Raw genomic sequence first — 17,114 nt, forward strand, 5'->3', positions numbered from 1 at the left:
GGTTATGGAATTGGACGATGGGCCGACATTTCATGGGCAGAGTGAAGAGGATTGATTGTCTGGCGACCTGGATCCGCCGCCATCATCGTCTGCTTGGCAGGCTGCTTCATTATTCAACCTGCGCGACATGGCACTGGCCCGCATCGTGTTCTGCCCGCTCGCGTGGAGAGAGGAAGTGACTCAGCTGAAGCACGCGCAACGCGGGGAATGGGAGGGGCGGGGAGGCCAAATTGCGATGAGCGTCATTGGGCTGTTGAAGCGTTGGAGAAGAGAGAAGACGAGATATGCTTGTCTCGATCCCTTGGGCCCTTTCCCTATCCCCCCTTTCAACCCCATCCCTTCCGGCCGTTCTCGCGGCCAACGCTTCTTGGGCGCCACTCTCACCCGTTGATCCCCTTCATACCAGGCCAACGGCATTCTGGTCAATAAAGACCAAAAGGGTCTCCGCTGCCCTCTTTCGCTCCCGCTGCTCCATCTCCTCATCTCTGGTCTTCAACCCAGGGCAATCCGTCTGGACAGTTTTGAGTAATCGTACCGGTCTCGCGGCTCATCCCACCATGGACCAATGTGTATAGTTTTCTAGGATATCGTATCCGTCCAATCGTCGTTCTAGGTTCTCGTCAGAATCGTGCCACTCATTATTCCTTTTTTTCTTCTTGCCTCGCAGCTATTGGGTCTTTTAGCTTTGGATTTTCAGCCCCCTAACTCACTGGTCCTATCGGCCGGAGCTGGCTTACACACATTCGTTCTAAAGTCGTTTCTCGAGTTTTCACTCGTCCACTCCCTCCAACCAGTCACTCATTATCTATGAGCATCATCTCATCCGTCATTTGATCTCGATTTATCCGTAGTATCCATCACAACCAACATCCAGAATGCGTGTCACAACAGCGTTCTGGTTCGCGGCAGCCACACTCGCCAAAGCCGCCTACTGGATGGAGGACGTCCCGCACCGGGGCATCTCAGCATACCATCCGGACCCCAACTACCAAGTCTTCCGCAACGTCAAGGACTTCGGCGCCAGGGGAGACGGCGTCACGGATGACACTGCTGCCATCAACCTCGCTATCTCTTCTGGCCAGAGATGCGGACCGGGCACTTGCAAGGGCGAGACCACATCGCCGGCAACCGTCTACTTCCCCCCTGGGTAAGATATATTCAGTCTCCCGGTGACCAACGGCGGCTAACAGACCCCCCTCCAGAACTTATCTCATCTCGGGTTCCATCATCGACTACTTCTATACCCAGATCATTGGTGACCCAACTGACCGCCCCGTCATCAAGGCTACCGCCGACTTCCCCACCAACACAACTCTTGGCCTTCTCGATGGAAACCAGGTATCTTCTCCCTGGAAGCTGCTTCGCCGAATCCTCCTTTGATTCACAAAGCTGACTGTCCAACTCCCGTAGTACGGCGCAGACGGCCTGGCATGGGGTGCGACCAACGTCTTCTTCAGGCAAGTCCGCAACCTCGTCTTCGATACCACCGCCATCCCGGCCTCGGCGGCTGCTTATGCGATCCACTGGCCGTCGTCTCAAGCCACTTCCATTACCAACTGCGCCTTCTACCTTGCCGAAGGGCCAGACAGCAAGCATGTCGGCCTCTTCATAGAGGAGGGCTCTGGAGGTCTCCTCAATGACCTGGAATTTTACGGAGGACAGTACGGCGCCAGCTTCGGTAACCAGCAATACACCCTTCGCGGGGCTAGTAAGTCGGCTCAAACCCGTTCGTTCGTTCGTTCGTTCGACCGTGTTGCTGATGTCGAGATTCTAGGCTTCTTCAACGTCCAGGTAGCCATCAACCAGATCTGGGATTGGGGCTGGACTTACAAGAGCATCTACATCGAGAACTGTGGCACCGGCATCCGTATGCAGGACGCCGGCACCACCTCCATCACTCTCATCGACTCGGATTTCGTCAACGTCGAGACCGCGATCCGCTCCAGCCGCGACCCGGACGCCTCCGTGCCCACCACGGCCGGCACGCTCGTCATGGAGAACGTCGGCTTCGTCGGGGTCAACGCCATCCTCCTCGGCCCCCAGAACAACACCATCATCCCCGGGTCCTCGGAGAGCGTCCGCAGCCAGGGCTTCGCCATGGGCCACATCTACACGCCCACCGGCCCGACCGACTACACCGGCGACGACGCCGCCTACTTCCCCGTCTACCCTGCCCTCCAGGGCGTCTCTTCGACCGGCGGCACCAAGTACTATGAGCGTTCCAAGCCGCATTACGCGGACCTCCCCGCGAGCAACTTCATCTCGGCCCGCGACTTCGGCGCCGCCGGCGACGGCAGCACGGACGACACGGTGGCGCTGAACAACCTCCTCAACTACGTGACCGCCGACCCCTCCGCCAGCCTCGTCGCCTTCATCGACGCCGGCACGTACTACGTCTCCGACACCGTCTTCATCCCCCCCGGCGCGCGGGTCGTCGGCGAGGCCCTCGCCTCCATCATCATGGGCGGCGGCGCCCAGTTCCAGGACATCACGAACCCCCACCCGGTCGTCAAGGTCGCCCTCCCCGGCCAGTGCGGCACCGTCGAGTGGTCCGACATGATCGTCTCGACGCGCGGCGCGGCGCCCGGCGCCAAGGTCATCGAGTACAACCTCAACTCCCTCGGCGAGCCGGCGGGCATGTGGGACGTGCACGTCCGCGTGGGCGGCTTCGCCGGCACGCAGCTGCAGCTCGCGCAGTGCCCCACGACGCCCGAGGTCGCCGTCACCGCCGACACGGTCGACGCGAACTGCATCGCCGCCTTCATGAGCATGCACATGACCAAGTCGAGCTCCAACCTGTTCGTGGAGAACTGCTGGCTCTGGGTCGCCGACCACGACCTCGAGGACCCCAACTACACGCAGGTGACGGTCTACGCCGGCCGCGGCCTGCTCGTCGAGTCGGCCAACGGCAGGGTCTGGCTCTCGGCTTCGGGCAGCGAGCACCACACGCTCTACCAGTACCAGCTCGTCAACACGCGCGACGTCTACATGGGCCAGGTGCAGTCCGAGACGCCCTACTACCAGCCGAACCCCGTCGCCTCCGTCCCCTTCCCCCGCGTCCAGGGCTACCACGACCCGGACTTCGAGGCGGACTGCCGGGACCACGACCCGAGCGCGCCGCCGTGCGAGATGGCGTGGGGCCTGCGCGTCGTCGCCAGCCGCAACGTCGTCGCCTTCGGCGCCGGCCACTACTCCTTCTTCAACAACTACAGCACCGCCTGCTGCCAGATCGGGGCCGGCGCCCGGTGCCAGCAGAGGATCGTCGACGTCCGCGACGGGCCGGCCGACTACGCTGTCCCCACGATGGGCGTCGAGGTGTACAACCTCCAGATCGTCGGCACGACGGCCATGGTCACGAGGGACGGGACGGACGTCGCCTTTTACAGGGACAACGTTGCCGGGTTCACGGCCGGTATCGCGCTGTACCAACACTAGGCTGTTTGTTTTTCTTTCGCTGCACCAGTACTCAATACAATCAATCATTTCTTCTGTCGCCGGTTGTTTCCATTGTGTCCTCCCGACTCTGTCCTCTCCCCTCTTTTTCTTTTCTTTCTAAAACGTAAAAGCCAAAGTCAAAGTGACTCAAAACTAGCATGAATCGGCAGTTTTTTTTAGAGTTTTTTGATGGTTGGATATAGGCACGATGTGGACAAACCCAGCTATGCCACTCGGGGAATCGGAGAGCCAGACCTATAGCATATCATAGCCCTTTCATGATAGTATTCCTGACTCTGCGGGCTTCCTCTGACGCAACATTGGCTTCCTATGCGTATGTCGCCTCAGGCCGTTACCGAGTGAGCGATGCCCCCCTAACTGCACTTCAAAGGGGTCTGAGGGGAATGTGGCGACTCGAACGTGCTGTCGGCCAAACTCGCTGTCTCATTCGCATGCCAACCAAGTATGTATCACGACGCCCATTCCCTTCGGCCTTTCGGGTATTGGAACAAGAATTCTCGACTGTCATCACCGAGAACGTCACCATCACGTTGAAATCCGCGTTGATCAAACAAAACTTTTCCATTATGGGTATCATGTCTCCGCCAGGATGCTGACCCAACAGCGCCCCTTGTTCGCCAGATCACATCAGACCTCGACCCACAACCGTCTCAGGCTCGTGAGAGCCACCCAGATAGCCTCATCTGTGCGGATGGTGCGGCTTCCCTGGCCAGGCAGCACATTCACCCAGTGATCGAACAGTTCCCTCGTCTTAGCGGGAGTCATCTCCATGCCCTCGAGCTCCTTGTCATTAAGGGCCGCGAACTCAATGCCCCTGGGGCCGCCGAAGACGATGAGCAGGTGCTTGAAGTCCATAGGCGCCGCGCTGGGGAACGCCTCCGAGAGCGTGCGCCCACGCTCCGACGTGCCGATGCTAACGTCGTAACCACCCTCGTACTTGCACTCCGTGAACACGGCCGACAGGGAGTTGGCGCGCCGTACCTGATATCCCCAGTAGTAGCCGCCCTCTTCCCTCGGCGCCGACGGATCACACGCCTCCGCCTTGTCTGTGTTGTAGTCCGGGTAGGACAGCGTCACGCGCGTGTTGGGGGGCACCTCGTCCTCGATCAGAACGGGGTCCTTCAAGCCGACGTCGATCAAGGTGCCCTGGGGTGTGCCCTTTCCAGCGACACCCTCGCGGTACGGCAGCCAGTCGGTCGGGTTCGGGTGATGGGGCATCTCGAGCGCGGGGAGCTGGTTGGCGAGACGCAGATTCGGGTGGAGCGGGAACAGCATCTTGCGCATAAACGGCGGGACCTCAAGGTAGCCAAGGAGGTGCTCAAGGAAGTGGCACCCGTCAACGTCGCCGGTATAGCTCTTGGTGTCGACGTTCTTGGGGCGGGACTCGACCGGGCTGTCGTCGAAGAGGACGATCTCGTCGATGGAGAAGACGGCAAGGGCTCGGGCGATGCGACCCGCAACGGCAGTGCGACGCTCGGCAGTTATGGCACTAGAATAGGGTTAATTGAGGTTCAGTATAGATGGATTGGTTATGGAGCGACACACTCTGTGAGAATGCTGCTGGGAATGGCAACCGAGACTGTCCAGGTACGGCCACCCTCATAGGGTTGGAACCTGGAAGAGATCCTCGTTGTGTCGACATAGTTGTCATCGTCGGTCTTTCTCCTCTATTTATTTCATGTAAGCATAGCTGCGACGTCTATTAGAAGGAACAGTATTTCTTTCATACCTTTGTTCTTTGATCGTAGGCCATTTTGACGGTAATTGAATACACCAAAGCTTTCTACCTACGTTGAGATGGGGGATGTCCTGCGGAAGCTTTCGGCTTCATTCGGTGTTCCCAAAAAGTTTCTGAGCGGTGTCCCACTCTCTGTGCGGATCCTGGGGTAAATCCGGCAGAAATGCGGAGTCATGTCACGCCGCCTTCCGCTTTTGCTACCCGCCACCACCCTTCCGCTGGGTCTAGGCCGCGGAAGCTACCCGTCAACTCCAACAGTGTTGCGCCGCACCCTCCAGGTGTTCATTCCGACATCCCTCCAGCTTCACGACCCTGCGCCTACTAACGTTGTCCTGGTCGCACCGCAGTCTTCGCAAACATGAGTCTCATCAGTGTCCAGTCTGTCGGTCAATGGCAAGGTATCCTCAGCGGAAACAATGTCGTCATCGCCGATTGTAAGTCCATCCATCTATTGAGCCCATCATCATCATCATCACCCCGCCGCGCATCCGACAACCCGCTGACAAACATCGTCTCCTAGTCTACGCCGACTGGTGCGGCCCCTGCAAGGTGATCGCGCCTCATTTCGAACGCCTCGCCAAGGAGTACTCGAAGCCGAACAAGGTCGCCTTCTGCAAGATCAACGTCGACAACCAATCCGCCATCGCCCGCGCACACAACGTCAGCGCCATGCCCACCTTCATCGTCTTCCACGGCGGCCAGGCCGTCGAGACCATCAAGGGCGCGAACCCCCCCGCCCTGACGCAAGCCATTCAGAACGCCCTCAAGCTTCCCGACAAGGGCGGCCGCTCCGCCGCCTCCTTCAAGACCCCCGGCCGGACCCTCGGCGGCGACCAGCCCCCGCGCGCGAGCCTGCGGCGCCCGGTGTCGTGGCAGTTCCGTGGCATCTTGGACAGCATCATCACCTTTATCGGGCTGTACCTCGTCTCGCTGTTCTCGGTGCGTTGGCTCACGAGCGACCCGGCGAATGGCAAGAAGAACCGCTTGCTGACGGACTGGTAGATCGATCCCCACAAGGCGGCCGAGATGTCGCGGTTCAACCGCGTGAACCCGCCCCCGCCGGTCGTGAAGCCCGCTAATGGTGCTGGCCCCAAGACCCGGCAGGCCCCGAGGGCCCCGGCGTTCAAGACCCTGGCAGACCTGGGAGGTGACGAATAGTGTGAGGATAGGGTTACAGGCGCAAGGCGTTTCTGGTATTCTTGGGTTAATGTATTCAGCTTTGGTGAAGCCGACAAATAAGATTTCGTTACGATGGCGGAATATAACTTGATGGTGCCCCCAATACCATTCGTTGTTGGGTCAATCCCTAATAACAAACTGCTCCCATATAAGCTACCACGCATATGGGCCCTGACGCCGCACCGCCCCTTTGACTTCATAGTGCAGCAGAATGTCCGCGATGCTATCACGATGGCGAAGGGATAGGCATATAGTCCATGCTCAGTATCTCAATAGTTCTTTGCAATTACTACAAGGTCTCTCTCATTCAGCTCTTCGCCTAGGCCTATTCGAACCTTCATCTAAAACTTCTCCCGGAACTTCATCCAGAACTTTCTTCGGGTTTTCATCTAGAATTTCGTCCATACCCCCGTCCAGAACTTCATCTCGCCTACATTCTTTGTAATCCAACCGGCGAACTGAGGCGAGGGGCTCATTAGGTCCAGATATGGGCGAGTGTTAGCATCCTCAATGGTTGTGAGGGATATTGGTTGCGGACTCTAGATATCGGACAAGCCCAGGGCAACAAGGGCAGCTTGTACGTCGGCGGGGGACATAACGATAAGTGTGGCTGCTACATCCTTGAAGGTTTGTCCCAAGCTGCAGCTCGGGTTTCTCTGTATATAGCGAGGGCAGTATCGCTGCGGCATATAACATGAGCCACAGACGGAGCCTCTCTCGAAGACTAAACGGGTGAGCTGGTCCGTGACGGCAATGACTGACTGACCCTCTGCGGATCTAAGGGCCGTCTCGCACTGGCTCAAGTAGTGGCCGGCGGGGTCGAGGCCGTCGTCTCAGGCCGTCCCGAGCCCCAAACGGTACGCTCGTGGAGGTCATCATGGAGCTTCTTGATGAAGTCCGTATTTGATTCCTCCAAGCCCATCATGGCGTCACCGGAGGACATGTTGGTGACTGTATGGGTGTTGGCTAGTCAGTTTGGGTTCTGGAGAGTACAAGGGCGATGTTTAGAGCCAATTTTGGGTTGATGAAAATTGGGGTGAAAGCCAAGGTAAAAGTTGAAGTGAATATGAGATGAGAGGAGGAATGGAAAGCGAGACGAGAGTAATAAGGAACGTGGCGAGGGCTTGTTTGAAAATAACGAAAGTCGAGTGAACGCCATGGGAGATGGAGAGAGGAAAATGTAGTCACACTTACCTAGGTGCTGAGAAGTAGCTACTTGCTTCAAGTTGATTGAGAAGTGTAATGAGTTTGGAGGAGAGGGGAGGAAAGGAAAGATGATATAGAGGAAGCAGGATGGGCGCCCTCCGCTAATAAACCACCAATGAAAAAACACACCTATATACACATAGGTATCTAGTTAGGCAGGTACGGATACCAAATCGAGAAGGTGAGGGCCAGGCAGGGCTTTCCTTACCCTTGCACAGCCTTAGTTCAATTTGTGAGTTTGGCAGAAGGAGCCAGTCGCCGTTTTCCTTGCACCCTGAGAGCTCATTGTCTCAGTACCTAAGGTAAGTAGCTATAGTTACCTAAGTAGGTACTTCGGTAGGTACCTACCTAGGCAGCTAGGCAGACAGATAGCTTCTGCATCGTTGCCGCGCTTTGTTTTCTGCAACGGAATACCGCTTTTCTAAGTAAATCATGGGAAGACGTTGACAAAACACTGCTGGAAAACATATGTTACCAGGACTTCCTCCGACTATCTACACTAGACAACTTGGCTGTTGCCTGCAATTGCAATAACTGGAGGCCCATGCGTTCGGTGTGGGTGAGTCGTGATCAACAAGAAACCGAGGTACCTATCACACACCCAGATGCAGGCTACCACCGGTAGGAAGAAGGAGCACGGTTGCCACGTGGATGTCAACAGACGACCTTGCGGCCAAGACACCACTTCTCCTGAAGACTTTCCAAACAGGAAGAGACATCAATTCCAGCTTCCTTGTCCCCAGTGTCTGTTTCGCTGCCTTACCTAGGCGACCTTCCTTCCCGCGAGCCCGAAGACTTAACAAGGAAACCTTCACCTTCAAGAACGGATCAACCTATGAGCTCATGTCATTCGGAGGTAAGCTCCCCTAAGGAAGCTGTCCAGCCCAGCGCCTCTGTTCTGCCCTGCCCCTTCGAAAGGCTTTCACGTGTTGCCCTAAAACACCTCTCCGGAGACCGTGGCTCGCATTAATGTCCCGCATCGACAGGATGCACTAGGTTCGGGACACCTTGGACCAACAGTCGCCCGCAGACTGCAGACTTCGTCCTTCTAGTCGTCCGCGTTATCGACCGAGACCGCCTCGTCGAGGCTGCCGAAGAACTCTCCAGATCAATGTCGTTCATACAGCACCAGACAAAGTGTCACGACATGTGGGTTCTGCTTAACAAGCAGGATCTAGCTACAGGCACAGAGAGAGAAGACTGCGTCGATGACGCAAGGCAGCGTTTGGCTGCCGTCACCAGGCAGTGGGCGGACGACTGGACCGTCAGGATTGTCCATACGCCCGGCCTCAGCGCCCACACTGCAGAGGAGAGACGTGACCAGATCACCTTGCGGTACAGTGGAAACTGACAAGAGCTCTCAGGATGCAGTCCTTCCAGAACGAGAGCTATTCGAAGCAAAGATATTGGAAGCGAATCAGACACGGCCAAAATCTGAAGTGTTCTGGCAGTCGGTTCTAGACTGTGCAATCGAGTCCTGGGATCACTACAACCATCTCCGGGCTGGCTACTTTGTCATTTTGGAGGCCGCTAACCTCGGAAAGGCATTGTTCAATCACTCTCGAGTCGAGCGGAACTGACCTATCTAATATCGACTCGGTTTCTTGAACAGACCCGCCAGACTCTCCACCATTGTGTCCGTCGTCCCCCGGTCGACATGGACCCAATCAGAGTCTTCGACGTGCGACCGAATCTCGGCCCAGTCCAGCGGACAGTCGGGCAGCACCGCCTCCCCGTTCCAGTTGCTGCTCTGCGGGGGCAAGTTCGGCCGCTTGGGCGCGGTGAGCTCGCTGGATGCCCACTCGTCAAGAGTCGCGGGAGGAGGTGACGGCGCCAGGTTCGCCTTCAGATTCCGGAAGTCTTGGAGCGGCTCAAGCGTGCCGTCCGAGTTCTTCTGCACAAGGCCGTATCGGTTTGGACCGTAGAAGAACTCGTAGACGCAGGCGCCCGAGTACACCCGCGACATCTCCGGGGAGTAAATGGCGAGGGTCTCGAGAAAAGGCCTCGCCTGGTCGCTGGTCTTGGCGCCGTACTCGGAGAAGAAGACCGGGACGTGGGCTTCTGTGAAAAACTCGAGCTAAGTGGGAGGAAGAGGGAGAGAGGGGGGGTTAGTCGGACGATACACAATTTAGTTTCAGGACAGTTGGAATCTTACAATGCGGCTGTATCCAGAAATCTCCATGGAGGAATTACCGACCCAGGAGAACTCGTTGAACTTGGAACAGGTGTCAGTTTCACCAAAATTCACGGCCGCCCACAGAAGCAGTCAAGGGAGATGGTGACGTACGCAGAAGAAATCGAGGGCCTCGCTCGGGTCGCCGCCGGTGAAGTACTTGAACTCGTCCCGGAAGAAGCTCATGACCCGGGCCGAACTCAGTCCCACCGGCAGAACCCTCTGGCCCTTGAGCTCGGCCGCGAGCGCCATGTACCTCTTGACATCTCTAGCCACGGCACGGATGACGGCAGCTCCCGTTGTGCCTGCGGCCCTGTTGATGACACTGTTCGCGACGATGACGCCCAGGGTGTTGGGATACGCCGCCAGGCAGTCGACGATGGCGAAGTAGTTCTGCAAGAGGGTCGGCGTGTAGCACGCGAGTGGCGAGGTGCGGTCGATACAGCTCTGGGGATTCGACAAGCACTACACGGCCGTGACTGTGAGCTCGGCTGCACGCTCGAGGTAGACAAATGGCTTGACGGACCGCAATGACATATATACCAGCACTGGCAAGTATGCTCATGGCCTGATCGTGGCTCTTGGTGGCGTCGATTATATCTTGAATCCAGTCAGCCCCCGACTCGGCTTCTGGTGGGCAAATCCATAGGGGAACATATACACATGAAAAGGGTGTTGACCCCTAACTCTTTGAGAAGGGGTATGCTGAGCTTGAGATCTTGGACGTTTTCATCTGCCAATGGGTCATGGCAGCCGTGCTTCATATTGCCATGTCGCACATGCTGTTGATATACGACCCCTCGGATCATGAACTTCATAGACAGCAGTTAGTAGAGAAACTCGCGCTGACCGTGAAGTGACTTTATATCAAACAAGGACTTATCACCCTGGTGTTCCCCGTCCAAAGGTAGCGACCCGAGATGGTGACGGGCTGCATTCGGGCTTGATCCTCCATGGCGATTCGAACGTCGGATTAGCGGAAATGTTTTTGAGGAGCCGTTGGAACATGCGACCTTGCAAAAGGGTTTCCGAATCAAATATCGAACCGTACAGTAATCCGCGGAACAAGCCAGCGTCAGTATGGGCTTGGACTTTTCAAGGAGGGGCAGGATGAGCAACGTAGTGTAGGTATGTGTGCAAAGGCTTCGCTGAGACACGGCGCTCGACCTGTTTAGGCACCTACGTAATGCACCGCTAGGAAGACAATCCTGCCCCGACCCCCGCGTTTCCCTTGGGCCGCCCGCGATTATAGGGCTCGACCAGTCACATCAGATCCACGTCCATCTTGTCTCCGTGCACTAGTGAGTGAGAGCTGGTGGGATGGCACCCACTCCCTTTGGGTTTGAGGCACTCACGAGGTACGCGGGATGGGGAATTGATTGTTAGTATCTGCAGGTATTCGGCGTCCCCGCCGGTGAGTTCCGGCCCCGGTCCGTCAATAGTGATCCGCTTTTCCTGGGCCGTCTGCCGCCGCCGTTCGGCCACGATAGCAGAGAGGACTCGGACAAATGGGCAAGGCATGAGTCGTCGCTTACGAGGCTGCCAACCTGCACGCCGCCCCTATTATTGATTCGAATTCGCCACATAGTTTGCAAGTCCACAATTCATATTTCAATTTTCCTTGTTAGGTACCGTACCCTACGCCAATGTCAATTAGGTACCCAGCCTGAGGTATCACATGCCGGGGTACTTCCATCACCAACAGTGCTTGATCCAATCGGGGAGCTTTTATTTGCAACAAGTGGGGCCTCTTTGCAGAGCTGTCCAAATTTCGATTGCGAAAAGTCGAAGCTTGCTCTTTTTTCCCACTCCCCAGTCCGTGTCGCCACCCTACGGTAAAGAAGAAGAAGAAGAAGAGGTCAATCATGTTGACTGCAGGAGGCCTTAGAAACGCCTGTCCGAGCTGTCGAGCTCGTCTGACGAGCTGGGCAGGAAATGGTCTTGCCGGCGCATCTCTAGCTGGTCGGTCATCTCGATCGAGCTTCGCGCAACAGAATCGCCCAGCTGCTCTGCCATTATCGAACAAGCCCGCTGCCCGTAGAGCATTCACGACAACTTCGCGGCAGCTCAAAGACGCCGAACCGAAACGAGACGAAGTCGAGGGGCTCGCGCGAAGCGCCGACATCGAGACGACGGTTCGGGAGGCGAAGCAGAGATTCCGGGATACACTGCCCAAGGGCTACCTCAGCGAAGAGGAGTACGAGCTGTACGAGCGGTGGTACGGGCCGCCGCTGAGAGAGACGTCGCCGGACGACGTCGGCATCAAATACCTGAATGACGAACACTCTGCACGGCTCCGACGACACGGCTCTGGCGGCACGACTCTCCTTCGGCAAATGGAGGGCGGCACGCTGCAGGAGGTGCAGTATGACCCGAAGGAACCAGCACAAAAGCAGACCGATGGCGAGGAAGAGGCGGCACAGGACGATGGCTCCTCCGAAACATCCCGAGGCGCCGGAGCGACCGGGCAACAGACGCCCATCGGCAGCGACAAATACATCAACATCGTGGCGAGGAACAAGAGAGAATACGATGCTCTCATAAAGTTGCAAAAAGATTTTGAGGAAACCGCCCGTGCCGCCGTAGAGGCTGAACGGGGTCGTCTAGAGGAAGAGGCGCTGCGGGACGAGGAACGAGAGTTCGAAGAGGACGAGGACGACGAAGACTTGGACTTGGACGAGGACGGTATCGCGGACCAGAGGACCTCGACGCGTGCCGGTCGCATGCACCCTTTCACGAGGGAGGGGCACTTCTCGACGAACCCCAGCACCGTGAGCCTGCCGCACGTCGGGTACGTCGCCCCGGTCATGACGATGCTCGACAGGACCGACATCAAGCACGTGAAGGAGGCTGCCGAGAAGGCGTTCGGAGGACCCGGCCTGCCCTACTCCCCCGCCACGCCCGCGTCCAAGATGGGCCTGGGGCAACAGCCCATCGGCATGGCCGCGTGGCAGCACAAGATGTCCGACATCGAGGCGGACGCCTTCGTCTCCTCGTTCCTGCCCCCCGCGTACGCGTCGTCCATGGGCACTCTGGTGGAGGTGCGCAAGCGCCTGGGCACCGACTGGCTGCGCAAGCTGTTCGAGAAGCCCGGCGGCCCCCGCGTCCTCGACGCCGGGGCCGGCGGCGCCGCTCTCCTGGCGTGGCAGGACATCTTGCGCGCCGAGTGGGAGGCGATGCGGTCGCGCGGCGAGGTCGAGGCCAAGAACCCGCCCGGGAAGCAGTCCGTGGTCGTCGGCGCCGAGAAGCTGCGGAACCGCGTCGCCAAGTTCCTCCATAACACAACCTTCCTGCCGCGCCTCCCGGACTACGTCCACTCGGTCGACAACGCGCACCTGCAGCTGGATGCCAACGAGGTGCCCAAGCCGCGCAAGATGTACGACGTCATTATCGCCTCCCACCTGCTCCTCCCCGTCAAGGAGGGCCACAGGCGCAAGGCGATCCTGAACAACCTCTGGTCCCTGCTGAACCCGGACGGCGGTGTCCTGATCGTCCTAGAGAAGGGGCAGCCCCGCGGCTTTGAGGCGGTGGCCGACGTCCGCGAGCGCCTGCTCAGCGAGTTTCTGATCCGGCCCGGCGGCGAGAACCCCCTCACGCAGGGCGAGGAGGAGGAGGGGCAGCGGAACCCGGCCTACGAGCGGGTCAGGGAGCCCGGCATGATCATCGCGCCCTGCACGAACCACCGCGGGTGCCCGATGTACCAGACCGCCGGCAAGAGCACGGGGCGCAAGGACTTCTGCCACTTCAGCCAGCGCTTCGTCCGGCCGCCGTTCCTGCAGAGGATCATGGGCGCGACGCAGCGCAACCACGACGACGTCCTGTTCAGCTACGTCGCCATCCAGCGCGGCGTCCCCGCCAAGGAAGGGCCCCTCGCCGGCGAGGAGGCGACGCGGCGCGCGTTCGAGGGCTTCGAGCGGTCCGGGACCGCGCCCGACATGCTCTCCCTCCCGCGCCAGATCCTCCCGCCCATCAAGCGCCGCGGCCACGTCACGATCGACGTCTGCACGCCCAACGCGCAGATCGAGCGCTGGACGGTCCCCAAAAGCTTCAGCAGGCAGGCGTACCACGACGCGCGCAAGGCCAAGTGGGGCGACCTGTGGGCTCTGGGAGCCAAGACGCGCAACCTCCGCAACGTGCGGCTGGGCAGGCCCGCGGCGCTGGACGACGGCGGCGTCCGGGCGCAGCGCGCCAAGGCGGCCATGAGCAAGAAGAAGAAGGTCATTGGCGTCGACATCAACGAGACGGGCGTCCTCGGCAACCCGGAGGATGCCGAGGCCGCTTCGAGACGGAAGGGTAGCAGGAAGGCGGCCCGTCAGGACTTGATGAGGAAGCTGGCCAAGGAGGATGAGCAACAGATGTAAAAGGGAAGGAGAAGAACAGAAAATACCTTGTAACAACAGGATCATTGTACAAAAAAAAATAGGCACTGGAAAAAGGCATCGAATTTGCATTGTAACAACACTTTGCTACGACACCAACTAGAGGAGTCGGAGAGACGGGAATAGAGGGCATACATATGACGATGTATCCAGAATGGCTCAAAGACGAGCGAGCCGCTACATATCGCTTTACAATACCACAACTCTTATAGATTTTGACACCTCCGGGTTCCAAGCATCTCGGTGCAGGCCTATCTGACATGCAGACGCTAGATCGACTGACACCGGAGATGCATCGGCCTGGGGGAGGGGAGAGGGCGTCGAAGGGATCTCCGGTGACGGCTCCGCGGGAGTCGGTGCAGATGCCGCTGATTGGCCGGGACCGCCAGGAACGCCCGATAAGGACTGGGGCACGGCTATCGGGATGGTGTCATCGCCAGCGAATGAAAATTTGGCCAACCTTTTTTTGCCCGCCGCATGATTGGGCCTATCCGCGTTCGGTCTTTGCTTTGAGGGCGGGAGTGGTGTGGTAGTGTATAGGTGATTGCTATGCTGGGGCATGGACGGGTACGGATAGAGTTATTATTAAGAAAAAGGGCATGGCAAAGTGGCTGACGATATTAATGCTTCGTCTCCTGTCCTCATGACAAAGTAAAGAAATCCGTCTACAGAGTACCGACTTTGGCTTTGACTCGATTCCACCTGTTCCATTTCACCTTAACGCTCGTAACCGTTGGTATTTGGTCGTCGTCTCATTCTCACCATCGCAACTCCTCCACTAAGACGAGTCTCTGCGGAGACAGGGGTTCTTACACCACTGGAAGAACATCGTCGACTCACACAAACATCTCAGAGAAGACGACGAGCGACTCTCGGGTCTTATCTCACTTCACCATCTCCTCATAATGGCGACGAAGACGACGACGACGACAATAACAACAGCGACAACAAAAACAACATCATCTCTCCTCGCAGCCCTTAACTGCAAGGGCGACACACACCTCATCATCGGCACAAACCCACTCGCCGCCGCCCGCTGCACACAATCCCTCGCCGCCGGTGCCGCCACCATCCTCCTCGCCCCGGACACCTCAGACCTGCACTACGGCCTGCAAAAACGCGTCGACGCCGGCGAGGTGACATGGCACAGGAAAGCCTTTGAGGACGCCGACCTCTTCACCCTCGGCCGCGACGAGGTCGACAACGTCGTCGACGCCGTCTTCGTCACTTCGGGGCCCCGCGACCCCTTGGCGGCGCACATTTCCGCCCTGTGCAGGCGGAACCGCATCCCCGTCAACGTCGTCGATGCGCCGCACCTGTGCTCCTTCTCGCTGCTGTCGACGCACACGGACGGGCCGTTGCAGATTGGCGTCACGACCAACGGGCGGGGCTGCAAGCTCGCATCCCGCATCCGGCGCGAGGTCGCCGCCGCGCTGCCCAAGGACCTCGGCGCCGCCTGCGCCAGGCTGGGCGACGTGAGGCGGCGGATCCAGACGGAGGACCGTCTCTCGGCGCAGCCCGACGAGGCGGATGACTCGCTCGACCAGACGGCGTCGTTCAACAAGCTCGTCACCGAGGCCGACCTCGACGCCGCCAAGAACAGGCGCATGCGCTGGCTGGGCCAGGTCTGCGAGTACTGGCCCCTGAAGCGCCTCGCCGCCATCGACGAAAACGACGTCGAGTCTGTGCTCAGATCGTACGCCGGCAACGGCAACGCGCTGCCGGAAGCCGCCGCGAAACCGCCCCCCTCCCCCGCCGGCCTCGGCGGCCTCGGCGGCGGCGCGTCGAGCCCGCAGCAGCAGGGGCGCATCATCCTCGCAGGGAGCGGGCCGGGCCACCCGGACCTCCTGACGCGCGCGACGCACAAGGCGATCCAGACGGCGGACCTGGTCCTCGCAGACAAGCTCGTGCCGGCGGGCGTGCTGGACCTGATCCCGCGGCGCACGCCGGTGCGGATCGCGCGCAAGTTCCCCGGCAACGCGGACCAGGCGCAGGAGGAGCTCCACGAGCTCGCGCTCGCGGGCGCCAAAGAGGGGAAGACGGTCCTGAGGCTGAAGCAGGGCGACCCGTTCATCTACGGCCGCGGCGGGGAGGAGGTGGCATACTTCAGGGATCACGGCCTCGGCGACCGGGTCACGGTCCTGCCGGGCATCACTTCCTCGCTCAGCGCGCCGCTGTTTGCGGGGATCCCGCCCACGCAGCGGGACGTCGCCGACCAGGTCCTCGTCTGCACCGGCACGGGCAAGAAGGGCAAGCCGCCGACGCCGCCCGGGTTCGTTGCCACGAGGACCGTCGTCTTCCTGATGGCGCTGCACCGGATCACCGGGCTGGTGCGGGAGCTGACGTGCCACCTCGAGACGGAGGAGACGGGAGCGGCCGGAAGCGAGGGGGGCGAGGCGAAGGGGACGCCGAAGAGGTCTCTGTGGCCGCGGAGCACGCCCTGCGCCGTCGTCGAGAGAGCGAGCTGTCCTGACCAGAGGGTCATCCGGACGACGTTGGAGCACGTGGCCGAGGCGATCGAGGCCGAGGGAAGCAGACCGCCCGGGCTTCTCGTCGTCGGTCGGGCGTGCGAGGCATTGTACGAGAGGGGGAAGGGACGGGCGTGGGCTGTGGAGGATGGGTTCAAGGGGTTCGATTTCGATGAGCTTCCCGGGTTGTCATGAGCATCTTCTTGTTATCTAGGTAGTCATGGGAACGGGGGTTTTACTGGTGCATGGCCTGGATCAAGAGGGGTACAGACAGCATTGCGAGGCGCAGGAAATAGGTTTCGAGAATCTAGAAAAGGAAATACTACCCTTCTTTCTTTACCTTTAACTAAGCCGGTTGGCATGTTTGGCTGCGTGAGAATCCTGACGAGGGGGAGAGCATCCTTCTCGGGGATTCGAACATTGTGATATGCGAGGACTGCTGAGGCCAGTGGACGCATAACTACAAGATCCATACGCTCATCAATGCCCAATTGTCATATCGAGAGATTCTGTTG

The 17,114-nt window shown here is 59.0% G+C and overlaps 7 protein-coding genes across 7 annotated transcripts; 5 read left to right on the top strand and 2 right to left on the bottom strand.

Annotated features, from left to right (window-relative positions):
* The first annotated feature begins 679 nt into the window (after window positions 1-679).
* Window positions 680-3,574, top strand: LY79DRAFT_393503 (glucan 1,3-beta-glucosidase). Its single transcript, XM_060552949.1, has 3 exons — window positions 680-1,147; window positions 1,203-1,338; window positions 1,411-3,574. The coding sequence occupies exons 1-3, from the start codon at window positions 876-878 to the stop codon at window positions 3,433-3,435; spliced, it is 2,433 nt and encodes an 810-aa protein (XP_060409531.1). The 5' UTR covers window positions 680-875; the 3' UTR covers window positions 3,436-3,574.
* A 509-nt stretch (window positions 3,575-4,083) lies between these two features.
* LY79DRAFT_673225 (putative RNA methyltransferase) lies at window positions 4,084-5,209 on the bottom strand (the record flags this gene model as incomplete). Its single annotated transcript, XM_060564146.1, has 3 exons — window positions 4,084-4,945; window positions 5,002-5,123; window positions 5,186-5,209. 3 exons carry the CDS (start codon window positions 5,207-5,209, stop codon window positions 4,084-4,086), a joined length of 1,008 nt encoding a protein of 335 aa, XP_060409532.1.
* A 205-nt stretch (window positions 5,210-5,414) lies between these two features.
* LY79DRAFT_567181 (thioredoxin) lies at window positions 5,415-6,642 on the top strand. The gene is made up of 3 exons (XM_060558872.1): window positions 5,415-5,628; window positions 5,715-6,133; window positions 6,197-6,642. Exons 1-3 carry the CDS (start codon window positions 5,553-5,555, stop codon window positions 6,350-6,352), a joined length of 651 nt encoding a protein of 216 aa, XP_060409533.1. The 5' UTR covers window positions 5,415-5,552; the 3' UTR covers window positions 6,353-6,642.
* A 1,497-nt stretch (window positions 6,643-8,139) lies between these two features.
* On the top strand, window positions 8,140-9,047 carry LY79DRAFT_393610 (uncharacterized protein). Its single transcript, XM_060552951.1, has 2 exons — window positions 8,140-8,435; window positions 8,566-9,047. The coding sequence occupies exons 1-2, from the start codon at window positions 8,231-8,233 to the stop codon at window positions 8,928-8,930; spliced, it is 570 nt and encodes a 189-aa protein (XP_060409534.1). The 5' UTR covers window positions 8,140-8,230; the 3' UTR covers window positions 8,931-9,047.
* LY79DRAFT_393593 (glycolipid anchored surface protein) lies at window positions 9,048-10,792 on the bottom strand. The gene is made up of 5 exons (XM_060552950.1): window positions 10,414-10,792; window positions 10,279-10,352; window positions 9,867-10,217; window positions 9,735-9,794; window positions 9,048-9,656 (listed from the first exon to the last, which is right to left on the bottom strand). The coding sequence occupies exons 1-5, from the start codon at window positions 10,568-10,570 to the stop codon at window positions 9,165-9,167; spliced, it is 1,134 nt and encodes a 377-aa protein (XP_060409535.1). The 5' UTR covers window positions 10,571-10,792; the 3' UTR covers window positions 9,048-9,164.
* Window positions 10,793-11,617: 825 nt separating this feature from the next.
* Window positions 11,618-14,113, top strand: LY79DRAFT_524778 (mitochondrial small ribosomal subunit Rsm22-domain-containing protein; the record flags this gene model as incomplete). The annotated part of the gene is made up of 1 exon (XM_060555658.1): window positions 11,618-14,113. One exon carries the CDS (start codon window positions 11,618-11,620, stop codon window positions 14,111-14,113), a length of 2,496 nt encoding a protein of 831 aa, XP_060409536.1.
* Window positions 14,114-14,700: 587 nt separating this feature from the next.
* On the top strand, window positions 14,701-16,927 carry LY79DRAFT_567195 (tetrapyrrole methylase). The gene has a single exon (XM_060558873.1). It carries the CDS (start codon window positions 15,037-15,039, stop codon window positions 16,792-16,794), a length of 1,758 nt encoding a protein of 585 aa, XP_060409537.1. The 5' UTR covers window positions 14,701-15,036; the 3' UTR covers window positions 16,795-16,927.
* The last annotated feature ends 187 nt before the right edge of the window (window positions 16,928-17,114 follow it).

This window comes from Colletotrichum navitas (assembly GCF_030913465.1).
Source record: "Colletotrichum navitas strain CBS 125086 chromosome Unknown LY79scaffold_82, whole genome shotgun sequence".
Classification (NCBI taxonomy): Eukaryota; Fungi; Ascomycota; class Sordariomycetes; order Glomerellales; family Glomerellaceae; genus Colletotrichum; species Colletotrichum navitas.